The sequence below is a fragment of the Hippocampus guttulatus genome, chromosome 17, assembly GCF_054856545.1.
Source record: "Hippocampus guttulatus isolate MCC_2025c chromosome 17, RoL_Hgut_1.0, whole genome shotgun sequence".
NCBI classification, from domain to species: domain Eukaryota; kingdom Metazoa; phylum Chordata; class Actinopteri; order Syngnathiformes; family Syngnathidae; genus Hippocampus; species Hippocampus guttulatus.
Window position 1 is genome coordinate 1,975,656 of NC_141277.1, and position 17,221 is coordinate 1,992,876.

General features: G+C 45.9%; 2 protein-coding genes and 1 long non-coding RNA gene across 5 annotated transcripts; 2 read left to right on the top strand and 1 right to left on the bottom strand.

The window, feature by feature from the left end:
• Positions 1–23: 23 nt before the first annotated feature.
• On the bottom strand, positions 24–5,799 carry pum3 (pumilio RNA-binding family member 3). Its single transcript, XM_086135212.1, has 18 exons — positions 5,725–5,799; positions 5,324–5,388; positions 5,007–5,240; positions 4,746–4,944; positions 4,534–4,609; positions 4,338–4,431; positions 4,176–4,242; positions 3,817–3,991; positions 3,424–3,527; positions 3,071–3,149; positions 2,748–2,846; positions 2,412–2,465; positions 2,163–2,243; positions 1,694–1,836; positions 1,341–1,563; positions 1,095–1,182; positions 673–763; positions 24–508 (listed from the first exon to the last, which is right to left on the bottom strand). The coding sequence occupies exons 2-18, from the start codon at positions 5,385–5,387 to the stop codon at positions 385–387; spliced, it is 1,995 nt and encodes a 664-aa protein (XP_085991338.1). The 5' UTR covers position 5,388; positions 5,725–5,799; the 3' UTR covers positions 24–384.
• LOC147191453 (uncharacterized) lies at positions 389–3,430 on the top strand. 2 transcript variants are annotated; one of them, XR_015103530.1, is made up of 6 exons: positions 389–517; positions 614–850; positions 1,497–1,635; positions 1,723–1,869; positions 1,953–2,029; positions 3,088–3,430. It is a non-coding gene; the product is annotated as an uncharacterized LOC147191453 (long non-coding RNA). The 2 variants fall into 2 exon arrangements; XR_015103529.1 differs by having other exon boundaries at positions 614–805.
• On the top strand, positions 5,374–17,203 carry LOC147191454 (cilia- and flagella-associated protein 44-like). 2 transcript variants are annotated; one of them, XR_015103528.1, is made up of 34 exons: positions 5,374–6,311; positions 6,393–6,531; positions 6,687–6,849; positions 7,140–7,242; positions 7,327–7,543; positions 7,833–7,947; positions 8,025–8,189; positions 8,278–8,433; positions 8,514–8,561; positions 8,922–9,021; positions 9,138–9,232; positions 9,318–9,512; positions 9,764–9,874; positions 9,966–10,118; positions 10,259–10,441; positions 10,696–10,838; positions 10,932–11,199; positions 11,326–11,381; positions 11,737–11,899; positions 11,987–12,117; positions 12,425–12,639; positions 12,705–12,849; positions 12,958–13,135; positions 13,295–13,533; positions 13,644–13,863; positions 13,939–14,142; positions 14,301–14,493; positions 14,556–14,654; positions 14,778–14,908; positions 15,349–15,465; positions 15,596–15,797; positions 15,876–16,008; positions 16,149–16,283; positions 16,485–16,633. XR_015103528.1 is itself a non-coding variant. In XM_086135210.1 (34 exons), exons 1-34 carry the CDS (start codon positions 6,182–6,184, stop codon positions 16,746–16,748), a joined length of 5,337 nt encoding a protein of 1,778 aa, XP_085991336.1. In that variant the 5' UTR covers positions 5,377–6,181; the 3' UTR covers positions 16,749–17,203. The 2 variants fall into 2 exon arrangements, 1 of the variants encoding a protein (XP_085991336.1); XM_086135210.1 differs by having other exon boundaries at positions 5,377–6,311; positions 15,876–16,036; positions 16,485–17,203.
• Positions 17,204–17,221: the final 18 nt, after the last annotated feature.

A 17,221-nucleotide genomic window follows, 5' to 3' on the forward strand; every position in this document is an offset into this window, starting at 1 on the left:
ACTCATGAGAATTGACCAAAATATTTGGGGATCAAACATTTTATCTTAGTATTTCACTATATCATCGGTCAACATTTGGAGAAAAAAAAATTGACAAAACTGATTGAAACTATACATGAGTGTAAAACTCGTGTCATAATCTCACCGCTGACTCGTTGAGCCACACTGAATTCACGGTTTATGAACCATTACACACAAGAATGTTTTGTGCCGTCATTGTCACTGTTGCCCAGGCAACCCGGCACCTCCCCGTGGGAAACTTTTTGGCGGACACCATCTGGTCAAACGGCTCCGATCCGGGTGCTCATCAGTTCCTGACGCGACTCGGTCCAACTTCCGGATCCAAAATGATGGCGAGCGTCACCAATGGCGTATATGACGGGTTTATTTGCTCAAATTTTCCAGCAGGATTTCGGCTCCTTTGCTGCTGTTGGCGCTGTCGAGCTTAAAGTCCTTCAAGGCCGTCTTCACGTCTGCCACCACAGACCTGTCGCAGCTGTTCAGGAGGCTGTGGAAAGTAAAGACAAACTTTTACACTGTCGACTTACAACAAAAATGATTTTCTCTTGGGACAGAAAGTTCATTTCAAAACGCTCAACATCTCCTTGCTTAGATGAGAAGACGACGCCGCGCAGGAACCTGAGTGGCGTATGAACACAAATGCACACGGACCTGCAGAGCACCATGGCTCCTCTGTTGACTTTGGCCCAACTCCTGAGGTTTTCCATCCCGACGGTGTCCACCAGGATCCTGGAAAAGCGCTCTGGCAGGAGGACACCAAAAGAAGTTACTCAGCATTCGACTGGTATGGGCTCCGTCCGGTTTGGTCGAAGGCTCAACACATGACCAAGTACGTAACACCGATTGACTTCCACACAACAGAGTGTAAATGTTTCCTTTGGGGTATTTTAAGAAAACTGAAAAACACTATTTTGAGTCACAATCACCAGAATACATCGCTTCCTTGCGCATTCCAAAAACATCCATGTAAGGTCAACGAAGAGACACTTTGCAACCCTCATGTAGGCAAATGCTAAAGAAAATTAATTGTGTGGTGGAGGGAGAAAAAAAGTGTTGATCCATATGCGAAGTACCTTCTTTGCCAGCTTCGGCAAGAGTGACGTCCTGCTCTATGAGCCATTTGAGCACCAGATGTCCTGCAGGATGTTCTGCCATGTGGAGCTAAAAAAAAAAAATAGGGGGGGGGGGGCGCACAGTTGACTCACTTGTACAAACAACTCCACGCTAACACCGTCCAGTGTTATTTTCAAAACACGCTGCTACATTTAGCCAATGTAATGATTTGACACGCAGTACAATCGTCATTCGGTGGCACTGACCTCTCCTTCGACACCGCCCGGCACGAGTTCCTGATTGGCCAGCTGAGCTACAGCTGCCATGGCGGGTCGCAGGTCGCCGCAGGCCGACGACAAGATGTCGCTAACTGTCACGCTGGTGGCCTTGTCCATGACCATGGCGGCGGCGTTGTCGCGCAGGTAATCCAGCAGCGGCGGGGAGACCACCTCGAGCAGCTCCTTCCTTCGAAGGGCGGTGTCCTTTTTACTGGCGGGAGAAGGAGCGAAAGAGAGATGGCGGTGACGTTGCTCGGCTGCTGGCTCCAAACATCAACATGAGGTGCGATGACGTCGCGTTTCGACATGCGACCAACAAAACATGTTTTTCGATGTCTGACCTGTGCTGGTTGCCGTCTCCTTTTTCCAGCAGCTTGATGATCTCAGGCAGCAGGTGTGCGGGGTCTCTGGGACTCAGCAGGTACAGCAGAACCTTCTTGCCATACTTGTTACTGACGACCTCATCCAAAGATGACAAGAGCTCCTGGACAAGTGACAAACATGCGACGTGATCACGGTAAGATGTTTTCGAGAGCAAAGATGGAAACGCAAGCGTTGCACTGAAATTAGGTTTAAAGTTTCTTCCCCCCGACAATTCAGCTGTTTTCAAGACGCGTCACAAGGAAGCAGTGACAGCTCCAACGAAGGCTGAAGTGACAATCGAAACTGTCAGCTCGGTAAGAGTTTTTCTCTTCACCCCCGCCCCCCCCACCCCCAAAAAGACCATTGCCTGGGAAAAAAGAAACTCTAAACCGAATTTAAGCAATAAGTAGACAAGATGAACGTCCTAGCGCTAAAGGTTGCACGTACCAACAACACGGCCTGTTTAACAAGTTTGGTGTCGTCCACGCAGTCAAATATGGCGAGAAGAACCAGGTGACCAAATTCCCCCTAAGGAACACAACACAGTCGTTAACCGCATCCAGACTTCGTCGACAAAAAGCATTGAATTCATGTCATTTGTGTTTAAGAATGACCAAGAAAAGAGGCAAAAAAGACAGCTCGAGTGATAGTGGAAAATAACAAACATGCAAGCAAGCAGGTCGTGTGAAAACCCACCGTGGCAAACTTCACCATGTACGTCTTCATTGTTTTGATGATGACTTTCCTGTCCTGAAACACAAAAATGAACACTTGCAGCTCAAAACGATTTCAAAGCACAAGCTTGAAATCGCTGAGCCGAGAAATTTGTGTTGGATCTTCTCTGATCTTTGAACGGGACTCAAGTGGACTCCCAAGGATGATCTGATTACTGATCATCGGTTGCCAAGTATTTTATCGACCAATCTTTGATCAACAAAGCTTGGAACAAAATTGGCCCACCATTGCGATGACATTTACAGAAATCGTCTGCGACGACGCGAATTCGAAAGCGGTGAGCGGTGCCCTCCTTACCTTGGCGGTGCCGTGCCACAGACAGTGCATGGCCACTCGAGCTCCATCGTGGGTGTGAGCCATGTAGACGACGGCCTCCCTTATGGACTCGATCATCTCCTGTTCACAGTAACATCCGATACCGTTGAAAACGCGGTCACGCCCTGAAACTTTGACTTTGAGCATTTGCGCTTCAACCAGGCGGTCCAGTTCAGTTTGAACCCGTAAACCGAGATCTGACTCCAATTTGCTGTGTCCTCTACAGCAGGGGTCCCCCCCAACCACCAGGCTTTTTTTTTTTTTAACTAACTTTCAACATGAATACACAACAGAATGTAACTCACCGCTCTTTCTTTATCAGGACTCAACAAGAAAAAGTCCAGGAAGACTTTGTGGACCAGAGAATGTTTGATGACTTGCTCTCTGAAACAAACAGCGCCACGTGACGTCACAACTTCACATCCAGGTTTAAGCTTTGTTTACATTGTACCGGGTACTGAATGAAGATCATTTGGATGATGAAAACAAATTTTAAAAAACTGGATTCTGGATAAACAAAAACTACTAATCAATAAAATAAATGAGATGAAAAATCTGCTGTCTCAAATTTTAGGGGCAGTCTTTTGCCCCAGTACAGTTCTTGGATTGCTGTTATGTTGCCCGAGCGGTAGGACACATTTATTTTCAGTGATCTTACTTCTGTGCCATTGGTGTAATAATTTGCTTCATGTCCGTGATGATGTGGTTCAGCTTGTCTGGGTTGGCCTCTGCAACCTTCTCAATGGTGTTGCACACAGAGGACTGCGCACAGGGAAAACGACAAAGACTGAGAATCGGCATAATTCATTCGACTCGATTCCACCGTATAACCACTGGAGCAAAAAAAAAAACGCGGAGCGCTAACCCGTGATTCATCAGCCTCTCCGTTCTGTCACTCCTTTCGACTCGGCAACGAAATAATCCAAACAGTGAATCTCAAGTGGAATTTTCAAAGTCAACCGATTCTAGGTTCAACCAGCGTCACGGAGTGGCGCCCTTCTAGATCAAGATGCGGTCCGGTTGAGTGTGCGTGTTTGTTTATATACAGTACCTTACAGATGGTGAAGGCGTTCCCGTATAGTTCCTCGGTGAGCATGAGTCTCTGTGCAAGTACAGCTTTGTCGTTGTAGGCGTACTCGATGATGGTGGAAGCGGCAGCGTGGCGAAGCATCGCTCGCACGTTCCCTTTAAACGTTTGCATCACCGCCGCCACCAGCTCCTTATTCCTGTAGAGCACAATGGCTCGTCAACGTATGAATTCTACAACTCAACTGTATTTAGAGAGTACTTTAAAACAACCGCTGCTGTACATGGAGCAAAAAGCAACCTTACCGTGACAAGAAAACTCTTTTGTCTGATTTGTGCAACATAGATGTAATGTTAAAAGGTCAAAAGAGAGGAGCAGCTCACCCGTACATCAGCAACTTTTTCACCACATGCGTGCCATACTGCGACTTAGACAAAGCAATGATATCATCTGCAGGACACACAGTGACGACGTAGATGAACGGCACTTGTCAAATCATTCAAAATTAGCACTGTCTCACTTTTAAATGCTAATGAAAACCTCACCTTTCAGTTCATCAAACACTTCCCGTCTCTGCTCGTGGCTTCCCCACTGGACAAAACACTGCAGCACTCGCACAGAGTCGTGAGCGTACGCCATCTGGTGGAGGCAGATGGTGGCTCTTAGCGCATGCGAGCACACAGTGCATGGAACAACCGGGCCGGGCGGCTAAGATTGGTTTTCAACAGCTCGGACAAATACCTGCTTGTACTTCCCCTTAATCAGTTCATGAAGATCCTTCATCAGCTTCCGCTTCAAATCGCCGTCACACTTCTTCCTGTGGACAGGCACACATGACACACACACTAAAATTGTTCATATTCATCAGGGGTCTGTACTCCTATAAATTAAATGGGGCAACAAGCAGTACATTCGAACTTTACTTCTGTGTGCCTGAGTGGGGGTCTACGTACTTTCTTAGGTCTCCCCACATTTGTTTGGCCTGATTGATAATCTGGTACATGTCCTTTCGATCTGCCTGCTGTCTGCTTTTCTTCAGGTCTTTCTTTTTCTGCAACCTGTTCTTCTTCAGGTCTTCATCGGTCTGCTGCAGTCCCTGCTTGTTCTTCTCTAACTTAAATTCGCCTTTCTTGAACTTCTTTTCCTGCGGACCTGGTCACACGTAAAAATAAAATGTTCAATGTTTTCAAATTGTATAAAATTACATTTCTTACCTCCATCTTCTCCGTCCCCTTTTCCGTCAAGGATTTTTCTCTTTGGGCCTTGTCCACCTTCCCCTTTGTCGCCTGGGAGTTTTCTCTTTGGCCCTTTACCTCCTTTCACAAATGATTGTTGTTTCTTGGCAGGATCTCCACTCTTCCCGATTTTCCCCTTTATGTCCTTTTTGTTGTATGGTTTGAAGGGCTTTTTACCAGGTGGCCTACTTTTCGGGGCTTTCCCAGGAGAATCTGTCGAGAGACGTGTGAAAGACCACATCGGGTTCAAACTTAAAGATGAGCATTTTATTGTTTAACAGTGTTTCCAAGCTTACCTTTGCCTTTCTGTTTCAACTTTTTCCCTTTGGGGGAAAATTGTGTTTTGGGTTTGGCTTCCATTCTAAATGAGTGATGGAAACATGATCAGTATAAAATTTGATCCTACAGTCCCACGGTTAAAGGCTTAACACTTGATAGGATTAAGATGATATAGATAGAACCATGAAATGTAAATGAAACTGCCCGAATTATCTGATTCAATTTTGAAAATTCGAATTAGGAGGATTTTTTTTTTTATCAGGTCCAGTGGATTCAGGATACTTTTTAGCGAGCATTACGGTGATCAAAATGACCTAACTTTCGCCCCCGAAAAAAACACACAATTGACAGCTACTAATATGCTAAATCCATTTCATAACAGCACTGATATTTTTCGTCATTTAATAGGCTTACTTACATTGATTGCAAATATACAGACACGCCGTCTGAAACTGTACACGCGTTTTACCTCAACGGTTTACGACACTGGGCGCTCCAATCAAATTCAAGGTTTGCTGCCGTAAAACGTTGACATCGTTACGACAGTGCTGCAGCACAAAATAAAGTTAAGAGGCAATATTGTAATGTGATCACAGTTCAGGTCACGTTACTGTGGTGACTCACCCTGTGTCCACAAAAGGGGTTCTCTATCTAATTATTCTGCAAAACAGTTGTTACAAGTCTTTTGGCTGTAGTTTTCAGTAGTTATTCTGCGGTGTTTTAGAGTGTCATTCATAAGTCGTGCAAGTTGCAATTAATACTTATTAAACAATAAACAAAATCTAATTACTTTGGGTCATTAAAATATCCTCCGCTTTTTAAAATTGCTGGTGTTCTTAAATTTTTTTTAAAAAGTGGGTGGGTAACCAAGTAAGATGACTTCAGTAACCAACAGGCTTAGCAGTGTTTTTCACGTTTTCCTGTTGCTAGCCAACGGACGCAACGGAACGGGACAAACATGGTTGGACACGAGACGCGCTGAAATTGCAACGCTCAAGGAAAAACGTAAGGGCAAACTGATATTTGCCTATGATGAACGACTGTCACTACTATATATATTTTATTTTATTTTATTTTTTGTCACAGGAGCAGCTTGTGATCACATTGTGATATCTTCTGAGGGGAAACAACTCTCTGCGGTCATGCCTTATGCATATGAACAGCTTTATTCAAGACCGTTCATCACACCCGGCTCTAACCTGCCAGAGAATCTCCTGAACCTCTCGTATCCTTCATGCACTACCCTTTCAACCTCTGCCATGGAGGTTATGAGTGTTTGTGTGCCCAAATGTGTCAAAGGACTACCTTGATTTCATGTTAGATGGCTCTAAATACGTTTTGAAAAGCGTGATCATCAACCTTGATTCATTTTTCTTGAAGTCACTCCTTTGGCTATGACTGCAGGCGCAGAGCAAACCTGCAGTTGGTGGAAGACAAAACTCTGATCTTTATTGCTGGTCAGATGCTGATTCTGTTTGACGTTAACACCAAACAGCAACGATACATCCGTAGCAGCAGTGGCGGTGGCATTGGTGCAATCGGGGTAAGAGAATAGATGTTGTCATCAGTCATCGGCTGACCGGCAGATTGCTTTCCCAAATTCATCCCAAATCTTACATTGGCCTTGAATTGCACAAGCAAGACAGAAAATGGATGGAATCAGCCTGTTCAGGTCATCAATTAGTTGAAGTTTGTAGTGCTGCCAGCATGTTTAGCAAGCTTTAAAATCTTTAGGACACTAATACGTTTATATTTTTGTGTGGAGACTCCTCTGATCTCCATCCATGCAACGCGTGTCCGGTATAGACAATACATTGTTTTGTGTATGTATAGGTACACCCAAGCCAAGAGTACTTTGTCGTGGCAGAGAAAGGAAAAAAGCCAATCCTGATAGTATATGAATATCCTTCATTACAAGTATACCGCATTCTCAGAGGTAAACAGAACTAATATTCATCAGTGTTGTATATTTCTCTTCAGTGGTGGTGTTGTGATCACGTTTGTGTGTGTGTGTGTTTAGATGGCGCGGAGCGTGTGTTTAGTTCTGTGAATTTTAACAGTGACGGGAGTCTTCTGGCCACTCTGGCCAGTGCACCCGACTACTTGCTGACCGTGTGGAAATGGAGGCAGGAGGAGGTGATGCTCAGGTGCAAAGCCATTTCTCAGGAGGTTTTCCGAGTGAGCTTCTCCCCGTACAACCCTGGACTGCTCACATCATCGGGATCTGGACACATCAAGTACCAGACACAATGCTTACGCCTCCTAAAATGCATTTTTTTATTGGTGGGAATCATGATGGAAATATTTCAAGTCATGTAATGAGACCCAGTCCGATCTCGTGGTTCGGATGACCGCTGTATGGCGTACCCATGATCTGGTTTGCACTTCTATCGCAGTTGCGTGGAGGCAAGATGGTTATAGTTGCATTAGCGTAATCATATTTAGAGAACCTGCCCATAAATTCACCCAAAAACCCCCCACAATTGTTTCACTGACCATTTATTATCAAATATGTTCCTTCCCCAGGTTTTGGAGAATGGCCAGCACCTTTACAGGTCTCAAATTGGAAGGGCTTATCGGCCATTTTGGGAAAACGGCAGCTACCGATATCGAAGGCTACGTAGAACTTCCCGATGGAAAGGTTTGTGTCCTACATATCTTAAAAGGTGATGCGGCTCATCAAGATTGCAGCGCTTTGACCCGTGTCCACCCTCTCAGGTGGTGTCTGGCTCAAACTGGGGCAACCTGCTGCTATGGGATGGAAATGCTATCAAAGTGGAGATCTGCAGCAAGGGAGGACGCTGTTGTCACGCAGGCGTTGTCCAACCTTTTGCCTTGGAGGATGGACAACTGATGACCATCGGCTCTGATGGAGTGATCCGGGTAGAGGAGAAATTACTGGCACGGATGAAAAGGCTGCGACGGTGCTCTTGGTTCAATACGACATCGTAACCTCCCTTTGAGCCTGCAGGGCTGGGACTTTGAGACAATCGACAAGGCGGACGGCAGCGGTGAAAGTGGCAAATTTGAGATGGAGCCCGTGAATGAGACGACGGTCTGGCGCCATGCGTGTCTCTCCTCGATAGTGAAATGCTCCCAGTCTGACTCGACTGTTTGGTTTGCTCAGGTCAGCCGTCTTCTTTCACAAAAGGTCACAAATCGCACCTCGGTGAAAGATTCCAACCTGATCTCTTCTGTTTTTTGTAGGATTCCAATGGAGCTATTTGGAAAGTGGATCTCTCTTTCACATACACCGTAAGGCTCATCTACACAATAATAATAAGAAGAATAAAGCAATGTGTATCTTGACTTCTGAAATTAAACATCCCGTTGAGAGAACAGTATCGTAACCTGTTGTGGAAGCTATTGCCCAACAGATGGTTAAATTTGCACACTAAGAGGCACATTAGCAGAAAGGGCACCTCGCGAAATGAGTCTGCCACCTTTACCCAAATTTGGGCACTTAATCAGTCCTGGAACAAGCAGCTTTGAGGAGCAACACCTGACTGGAATGACTTTAAAACACCATTGAGAAAATACAAGTTCTCAAGTGTCTGCTTTGCTCTACGGCAATTGAAAACACGTTGTATGACTTTATCAAACCGAAATCTGCAGACTCCTGATCCACAGTGCCTGTTGTCCTCCCATGCCGGACCGATCGAGGCTCTTGATGTGTCAAAGTCAAGTCATCTCATGGCCACCTCTGCTCTGGACCGTGAGTCAATTGTTTTTATACGTATAATACCGACAATTGTGTCCACGTGTGAACGTTTTCAAACCGCTGACAACACAGCCGCCGCTTTTTTTTTTCCTGGACATTCGCCTTTCCAGGTTCAGTCAGAGTCTATGACTTTCTGACAAAAAGAGAACTCGTCAGTAGCCGGTTCAATCAAGGCGGAACCGCTCTTCACTGGGCACCACTTTCGGTAAGTATGGACGTGCGTTACTACCACGTCATTTTCATAAAACGTGGCTAATGGAATAAACAACCCCAGATATTTGTTTTTGTAGGTGAAGCACAGTGGAGGTTTATTGGTGACAGGATTTGAAGATGGGGTGGTTCGTTTACTGGAGCTTTATGACGCCAAAGGGTTGCACAACAACAAAGGGGATGCCCACATTCGACTCAAACAAGCTTTCAAGCCGCATAATGGCCCCGTAACTTCTGTCGCATACGAGCGCAACGGGAAAATATTAGCCACGGGGGTAAGCGCCTTATTCATAATCATAAAACTAACAAGGCACTTTGAAATTAGAACGAATAATTTGCTAACAAGACTCGCAGTGCAGTTCATGAGACCAATTTTAAATTGTCCGGAGGAATGTTCCCAATGATCAAGCGGAAGCAAAAACTCATGGAGTCACTAAGCTGTTGTTGTTTTTTTTCCCCCTTCCATTTTGTCTCTTCAGTCTTTATTGCTCTTCGTTTGATATTCAGCCTCTACTTTTATCCACAGAGCTCAGATTGCACTGTGTTCTTCTTTACTGTCGGAGAAAAATATGAGCCCATCGGTTTTGTTCATGTTCCCGGACCGGTGCAGTTACTGGAGTGGTCACCTCATTCCCATGTAAGTCTGAAGTATAAAAAAAATATATCAACACCTTCTACGATTCTTGAACCGCAGGAAAACCAATGTACCACTTCCCAATCTTGTACAGCAAGAAAACAGGTTGCTGATCCTGTGTCAGAATGCTCATATTGTCGAGGTACCATGTCCTGATCCGAATACCCTGAAAGCAACTAAATCCTTCCAACTGCTAGACCTGCCCAGAAGGTTCTTCTGCTTCAAGAGCATCAAATCCCAAATCAAGGTTTCGCTTCATGTTTCTTGGGTTCTCGGTACACGTTCCTCATTGACAAGATAAACAAACCGATGTACTGTATACAGTACTACCGGTACTTCATAACATTTCAATAATCAACGCAACTTGCATATGTCCGTGCGTCGTAGAGAGCAGAGGAAATGGCAAGACGTCAAGCTTTAGAGGTGAAGCAGCAGCAAGTGCAAGAGGAGCATCAAGGCGTGGGAGAGGAGATGCTGGAAGAAGAGTTACCACCCATTTTCATACCTAACCCTCGTAGTCCTCTCCTCTGTGGTTTCTACTCACAGCCTGGCCAATTCTGGCTCTCTATGGTACACATACATACCGACATATTGAATAATGAGCAATTTGTTGATGTGGATCACATCTTTTACCCAACATGCCCGCGTTGGTAGAAATGAACAGACGGTGGGCGACCGACCGGTTAGCACGTCCAACTCACAGTAGAGAGATGCAGGGTTCGATTGCAGGCTTACCGGATTAGTGGATGGATGAAGAACGGGATACACTCGTGATTAGTACTTTTGCGTGGCTGCCTACTTTATATTAACACTTTTATTTCCAGGGAGGGTTTGACTCCGGTTTCCTGTACCATTGCAAGTTCTCTGAGAGTCAGGATGAGAATCCAGACCAACGTCAGGATGAGCCATTTGACTTCCTGACCGTCCAGAATGCTGACCACGACGCTATTTGTTCGGTCACCTTCAAGTATGATGACGGAAGGAACTCCACTTCAGTGAAAATGCAGTTTTTACTTGATACGGATCGTGTCGGGCTTATGTTTGGTTGTTGTTGTCACAGCTCCAACAGGCAGCTCATGCTCTGCGGCATGCATTCCGGCTCCATCAGGGTTTACCCTCTTGATCCGGACAACCACACCATAACCTCCATGCAGGCATTCTGGGAACTAAGCATCCACGACGGCACTTATGGACACCTGCGGCACATCCGCTGCAGCTATGATGACCGGTTTGTTTTGACAGCAGGAGATGACGGGAATATCTTCTCCTTCAACCTGCTTCCTCATGACGAGCTGCAGAGGAACAGGGCCGTGGTTCCTTCTCCAAGGGTTAGTTCATCTCGTTCCACGAAGAAGCCTTCGACTTTTGCAGATGCATTTATATTGAAAAACAGACGAGCAATTTGATGGAATATCATAGAAAAATTAATCAGAATATTGTGATCCTCCAACTAGGACGGTCTTGAGAATGAGGATTCGGCTCAGGACATCGATGACCCAGCGGCCGACAAGTTGAGTATGAACCGATTGTTATTGGAAATCACATTCCCTGGGTGCAATTCTTAACCGTATTACCCACAACCTTAACCGTGCACTGCAGTACTTGTGGCCAAAATGCAGTAAGCATTACGTAGTGCAACGGGTACATTCAAATGATTCATTTGATCCCAATTAGTCTCTTTGTTCTACTTCACGTCCTTTGCCAGCTGTCTTTTTTTATTTTTTATTTTTTTTGGTGTGTTGTAAAATGGTATCTTTATTTTTCCTCCACTCTCATTGCCGCATTTGTTTGAAATCAAAAATGCGATTTTGTTATTTGAAAATATAAAGAAATAAATAACGATTATTGAAGTGATTTGATCCCAGCATGGAGACGGTCCAACAGAAGTCGGAGAAAGACCATCGTTGTCGGGAAGCTGAGAAGAAGAAATCCGACAAGCGGAGGAGGCTCGCTGAGATTCAGAACATTTTCAAAAAATTGCTCAAGGACAACCTTCAACTGCCAGAACATTCCCGGCTGACACTTCCGGTACTCACGCGCACACAATGAGTGAGATTTTGACAATGAAAAGGACTAATAAGAATTCAAGTAAATTGGTTCTTTACCACTTTGTAGGAGTTGCAGCTGGACGCGTGTTTTGCAGAGCAGGCTGAGAAGGAGAAGACCTGGAAATTAAAAGAAGTCCAAAAACAGATGAGCCGGGAAGAACAACACTCCCAGATAGCACTGAAAAAACTACAGGAGTGGTACCGACCAGTCACGACGATGGCTTTTATCTCAGTGTTTCAAATGCTTTTCATTTATAAGTTTTATCGCTCAAAAAAAAAATGGTAATACGGTACTTATTTTGCAATATTTTTGGGATGGGGATTCAACCCAGATGACTAATCATTTGCCTCGCGAACATGTTGTTCCTACAATTTCCTCACGCACATTTTTAAATGCCGGGATTTTTTTTTAATCACACGTCCGGATTGCAAGACGTACAAGCTGAAGCATTTTGTACACAAACGCCAACCAAATACACGTCTCGTCGATGTGTTTTGCTTTCAGGTTCAGGGGCTCTCTGGAGTCTAACAAAGTCACGGTGTTTGCCATCCGCACTGAGCGCAGAGTCTCCACGTACCGTATTCCAGCACTTGCTTCAGTGCGGGCCCAACAGCAGAGCGGTTACAGCCAAACCGGCGGCCATGAAACGGCTCCAGACGAACGCAGGACGTCCAAAGATCAAACTGTAAAAGACGGTCCCGAAACAGACGGCGAGACGGGTATTGATTTTAAATACCGTACGTACGATTTTACGGCCAAATTACGGCCGATGTGTGCTCGCCAGAGGACGATGTGCCGCACCCGCCGGTGACGCGATCTTCAGCGGTAAAGCTGGCACATCGGCAGATAGAGAGGCTCAGAAAGGCCGCGGAGAAAGCTGAACAGGCACGAGCCAAGATCGAAAAGAGGAAGCAGGAATGGGACAAACTGTAAGCGTGCCGTCACCTTTTTGCTACATCCGAAAAAAAACCGCATCCGATGATTTGTCGATTGCCGTTTGAGCTCACGCGACGCGAACCATTTTGTTGGCATGTCAGCTACACGGAGAAACCCAAAAAGAACCGCGAAGATCCGCGTGACGTGCAGGCCATCTGCGAAGCCAGAGAGAGCATCGGGGACTTGAAACTGAAAACGGACCAACATTTCACCGTACCAAAAGACTTACGAATGAACGCAGACAAAAAGAAAGCAGAGATGGCCAGCCTGGAGGAGAAGGTGAAGCGTATCCACTTATATTCTTATGCACGTTTATTGAACTCCCGGCATCAACTTGCTCCAGATTTCTGGTCACTTCAAATGCCAATCATCGAGATGACAACTTATTAGACACCGCCAGACATGATTTTTAAGAAAGAATTGCATCCATGCCACCAGATACGTGCGAAACAGACTGAGATGAACAGAGAGATCGTGGCCTTGAGAGACTCCAAACTTGGGCTTTTATCAAAACTACGGGCCGAGGCGAAGCAGTTCCAAAGGGTCCGGGGTCTTCTGCCATCCCATCTCCAACACCTTCCGCCCCCTCTACCAACTATACGTCCAGAGGAAATCCAGGACAAGATACCGTGCACCCGACGCATCCTGGAGAAATACAGGGTGCTGAGGGACCAGAGGTGAACGATCACCAGATCTGTGGTTCAAGATCCTGTTCTTCAGAGTTTCGTTCCCGGGGAGGACGTGAAAGATCAGCTTGCATTTTCTGCCCCGTTCTTACCGGCTGCAGGTTTCAGCGCGCAGAGCTGGAGGATCAGGAGGGAGGCAGAGATTTGCTCAAGCCACTGGAAAATGAGATGGGAGGAATGGCGGGAGCGGGAGATGCGGCACTTTTCTTTGCAGCCTTTGAAGAAGGAGAAGAGGAGGAGCCCGAAGGAGAGGAAGCAGCAGAGCTGAGCGAGCAGAAGGAGAGCAAATTGCTATCCATGCAGGATTCCATCCTGGAAAAGGTCTTTCATATAGTTTACATGTAGACCGGCTGTTATTTCATTCAGCAACTTGCAAACATATTTTTGAATCCCTAGATGGAGAGCATGGTTGCTCGGTTTGACAAAGAACACTTGACGTGCCTTCAAAAGGCGCAGATGCTGGACTGGAGGCTAAAACTCGGTCACCTCCGTCAGCTCACACTCTATCGGGAGCTGCTCCTCCTCCAGGAGGTGGACAAGCGTGAGGAGATTCTCCAAGAGAAGCTTGACGCACGTGTGAAGGAAGAGAACAACTTGTTGGTGAGAAAAATTCTCGCATTTTCTGTCGTACATTTATTTTTTTTTAATCCAAAATTGGCTTTATTTATGACATGATTTCTAAATCCACTTCAAATAGAGCGTTGACGTTACCTCATGCGGACTTTGCGTTTGTTTCAAACGATTTTTTTGTCAAAAAGTATAAGTTGGAGGAGTGTAAGGAAGCACTGGAGCTGAAGCGTAAAGCCGTAAGGAAGGCGTGGGAGAAAGAGAAGGCCGTCACAAAAGCCTTTCGGGCCTCGCTGGGTGACTGCAAGAACTATGAAGAGTACGTCACAAAAGTTTTCACAAGGAAAATGAAACGCGTCAAGAAGACGGAGGAGCCGGGTGAAGGTGAGTTGGCGGAATGCAAGCGGCAGTTGGTGCTTTTTGCTGTCATGTTCCAAATCTTGCAGAAGGAGAGGGCGACTTTGACGATTATGAAAACTGGGATGGTGACGACGACGATTGGGATGCATTAGATGGAGAAGCTGCGACGGACGAATGCCCTCCAGGTCAGTCGTTGACTTTCCTTATATGGGCATGTATGCACGGTGGGGCGGGTCGTGACCCGTCTTGCCTTCTCCCGATTCCAAAATACGCCGCCGCACCTCCTCCGCGTGTACTTTTGGTCACAGGCTTGGAGTCAAAGTTATTCGAGCACATACTGCAGCTGCGTGAACGTCGACTGGACCTGGAGGAACTGCTGACGGAAGAGAAGAAAAGCGCTGACGTTCTTGAGAGGGAATGCGACGGCCTTGTTAAGAAGGTACGTCGGGTGTTCGTGAAACGTGATTTCATCGTTGAAGATGAGATAACCTCTTTCGAGTCCCACGATGGGGAAATTTGCCTAAATTCAGCTTGAGTGGATACGGGAAAATGTTTCAGAGAACATGTAAGAGAAGACATCCCATGAAAATGTCCAACGACAGGTCAAAAGGTCAACTTACTACGTTTTGTGAAGATCGGCCGGAAATTCAGACATCCGTGCCAATGTAAATGCGTCCCACCGATGGGAACGCGCTGTTCCGTTTTACCTGAGATTTTTGTCACGTGAATGAGGGGACAGTGCGCCGGCTGCCGGGAGAGTGGAGGGGGTGGATGATGAATCTGAAGGACTCGTAATCGCTCGTGCTATGTGGCCGCCGCATATACCGTACACGTACGCACGCGCAGAATTCAAATTTTGCGGATTTTTTGGACCTCCAGCTCAATTCGGTGAAAATAATTCGCGAAGCAGCAGAGGATGACTTGGAGCAAGTTAACAGGGAGAAACAGCAGAAGATGAACCAACTCCATGTTGTGGTTCCTCTAAAACTGCACCAGGTAAAGATAACCCGGGCGGGGAGGGAGGTTCTTATTTATTTGAAGAAAAAGAACACAAGTCTCTTCTTTTGATTGATTTTTTTTTCTTTTTTTTCTGCCGCCGCCTTCTTTGCTTGGCCTTTTCTTCAAGATTGAGTTTGATATCGCAGTCCAGGTGGCTTCGGACCACAGCCCGGCATTGGTGCTCAACGGGACAGAGCTGAGACGTCTGCACGAGCGAGTCAAGCAGTTGGAGGTTGAAAAGCAGCAGCAGACAGAAGTCTACAATCAAGCAAGGCAGCAGCATATCAAGCTCATCCAAGAACGCAAGGACATGAACGCCGAGATCCAGCGTAAGACCCGAGTGGATCCGCAGCCCCCCAACGAGCAAAAAATGTACGCTGATCAAATTCTTTTGTGTTTTGGTGAAGTGCTGGAGAAGCTTTGCAAGCAGCTGATGATGAGAAGGTTTGGTAGGGAGGTGGATCTGGAGGTTCTGCAAACGCTATCCGGTAACAGGACGGTTGAGGAACTGAAGCAGGAGAAACTCCTTCAAGAAGCCGCGTACGCCAAAGAAATCCAACAGTGGGATGTACGCGCATCTTTGCGCGCGTTACGTCCGGCGGCGTGCCTTTGCGCTTTTACGAGCTTTGACATTCACCTCTCGTCAATATTTGTTGTTTTTGCGTGTATGCGTTTGACAGGTCAAAGTCGAAAAAGCTCGCGAGGCTCTGATGGAGATGACAAGGAGCAACACGGAGCGACTCCTCTGCTTGAATAGTCTCTTCGAGCAGAGGAAGGAGCTGGAGCGCAAACTCGACGCAAGGCAGAAGAAAATTGTAATTTTCTTCTCCAATTGACCGCATTGAATGCTTCGGTTGATTGACCTGACGCTTCCAACATTTTCACCTTTCAAACATCTTCCCTCTTGGAAACAGTTTTTTTTTTTTTTTTTAATCGACTTTATACCCGATGCAATTTGAAGCAATCCACTGACACAGCAGGGTCCCTTCTATGAAATATTCCATGCGTGTTCTCAGGGCAAACGGCTTCAAGAGTGTAGCAGGCGAGCTGACGGAAGCGAAATCTCGAGTCTCCAAGCGCTGGTGAGAAAGCAGTCGCAGCAGTTGGAGAATCTCAGAAGAGAAATCATCTTTCTGTCCCGTCAAGGAGCCGATGGCCTCGCCGGCAGGCAAACTCGGCTGCCCCCACTTGCTCATTTCAACAACCCAACAGTTCAGAAACACGCAAGGAAAGCAGGTAAAGCAAATTTGAACGGGAGAGACAGGAAGGCATGCGACTGAACATGTACAGTCAGGTCACAGAAGGAGGCAACTCCTTAAGGCCATCAAGCGCCAACCCAAATGTCAAGCTTTTCATTCAGATTTATTTTTTAAATTTGTTGTGCTTATTTGCAAGCCACAAGTTCAGATTTGAAATCGACTAGGACGAAAAAAAAAAAACCCCAAACGAAAACAAGCTGTTATACTGTCAACTCCAACGCACTGCATTCATACATGACAACAATCCATCCATCATCCAACCGGGCATTTTGTTGTGCTCAGCAAAACAAGAGTTGTGTATGATTGACAAATGCATTTTCTTGGGATTGCTCTCCTTACTTTTCACTGTACTTTTTTTTTTTTTTTTAAGGCAAAGGAGTCTCCTTTGTGCATTTGTTACTTGTATGATCATATCCTTATTTTTGTGTGAGCGTTTTAATGTTGTGTCAGGACAAATAAAGGTTACATCAAATCAACAGCATGTTAACTTTTAT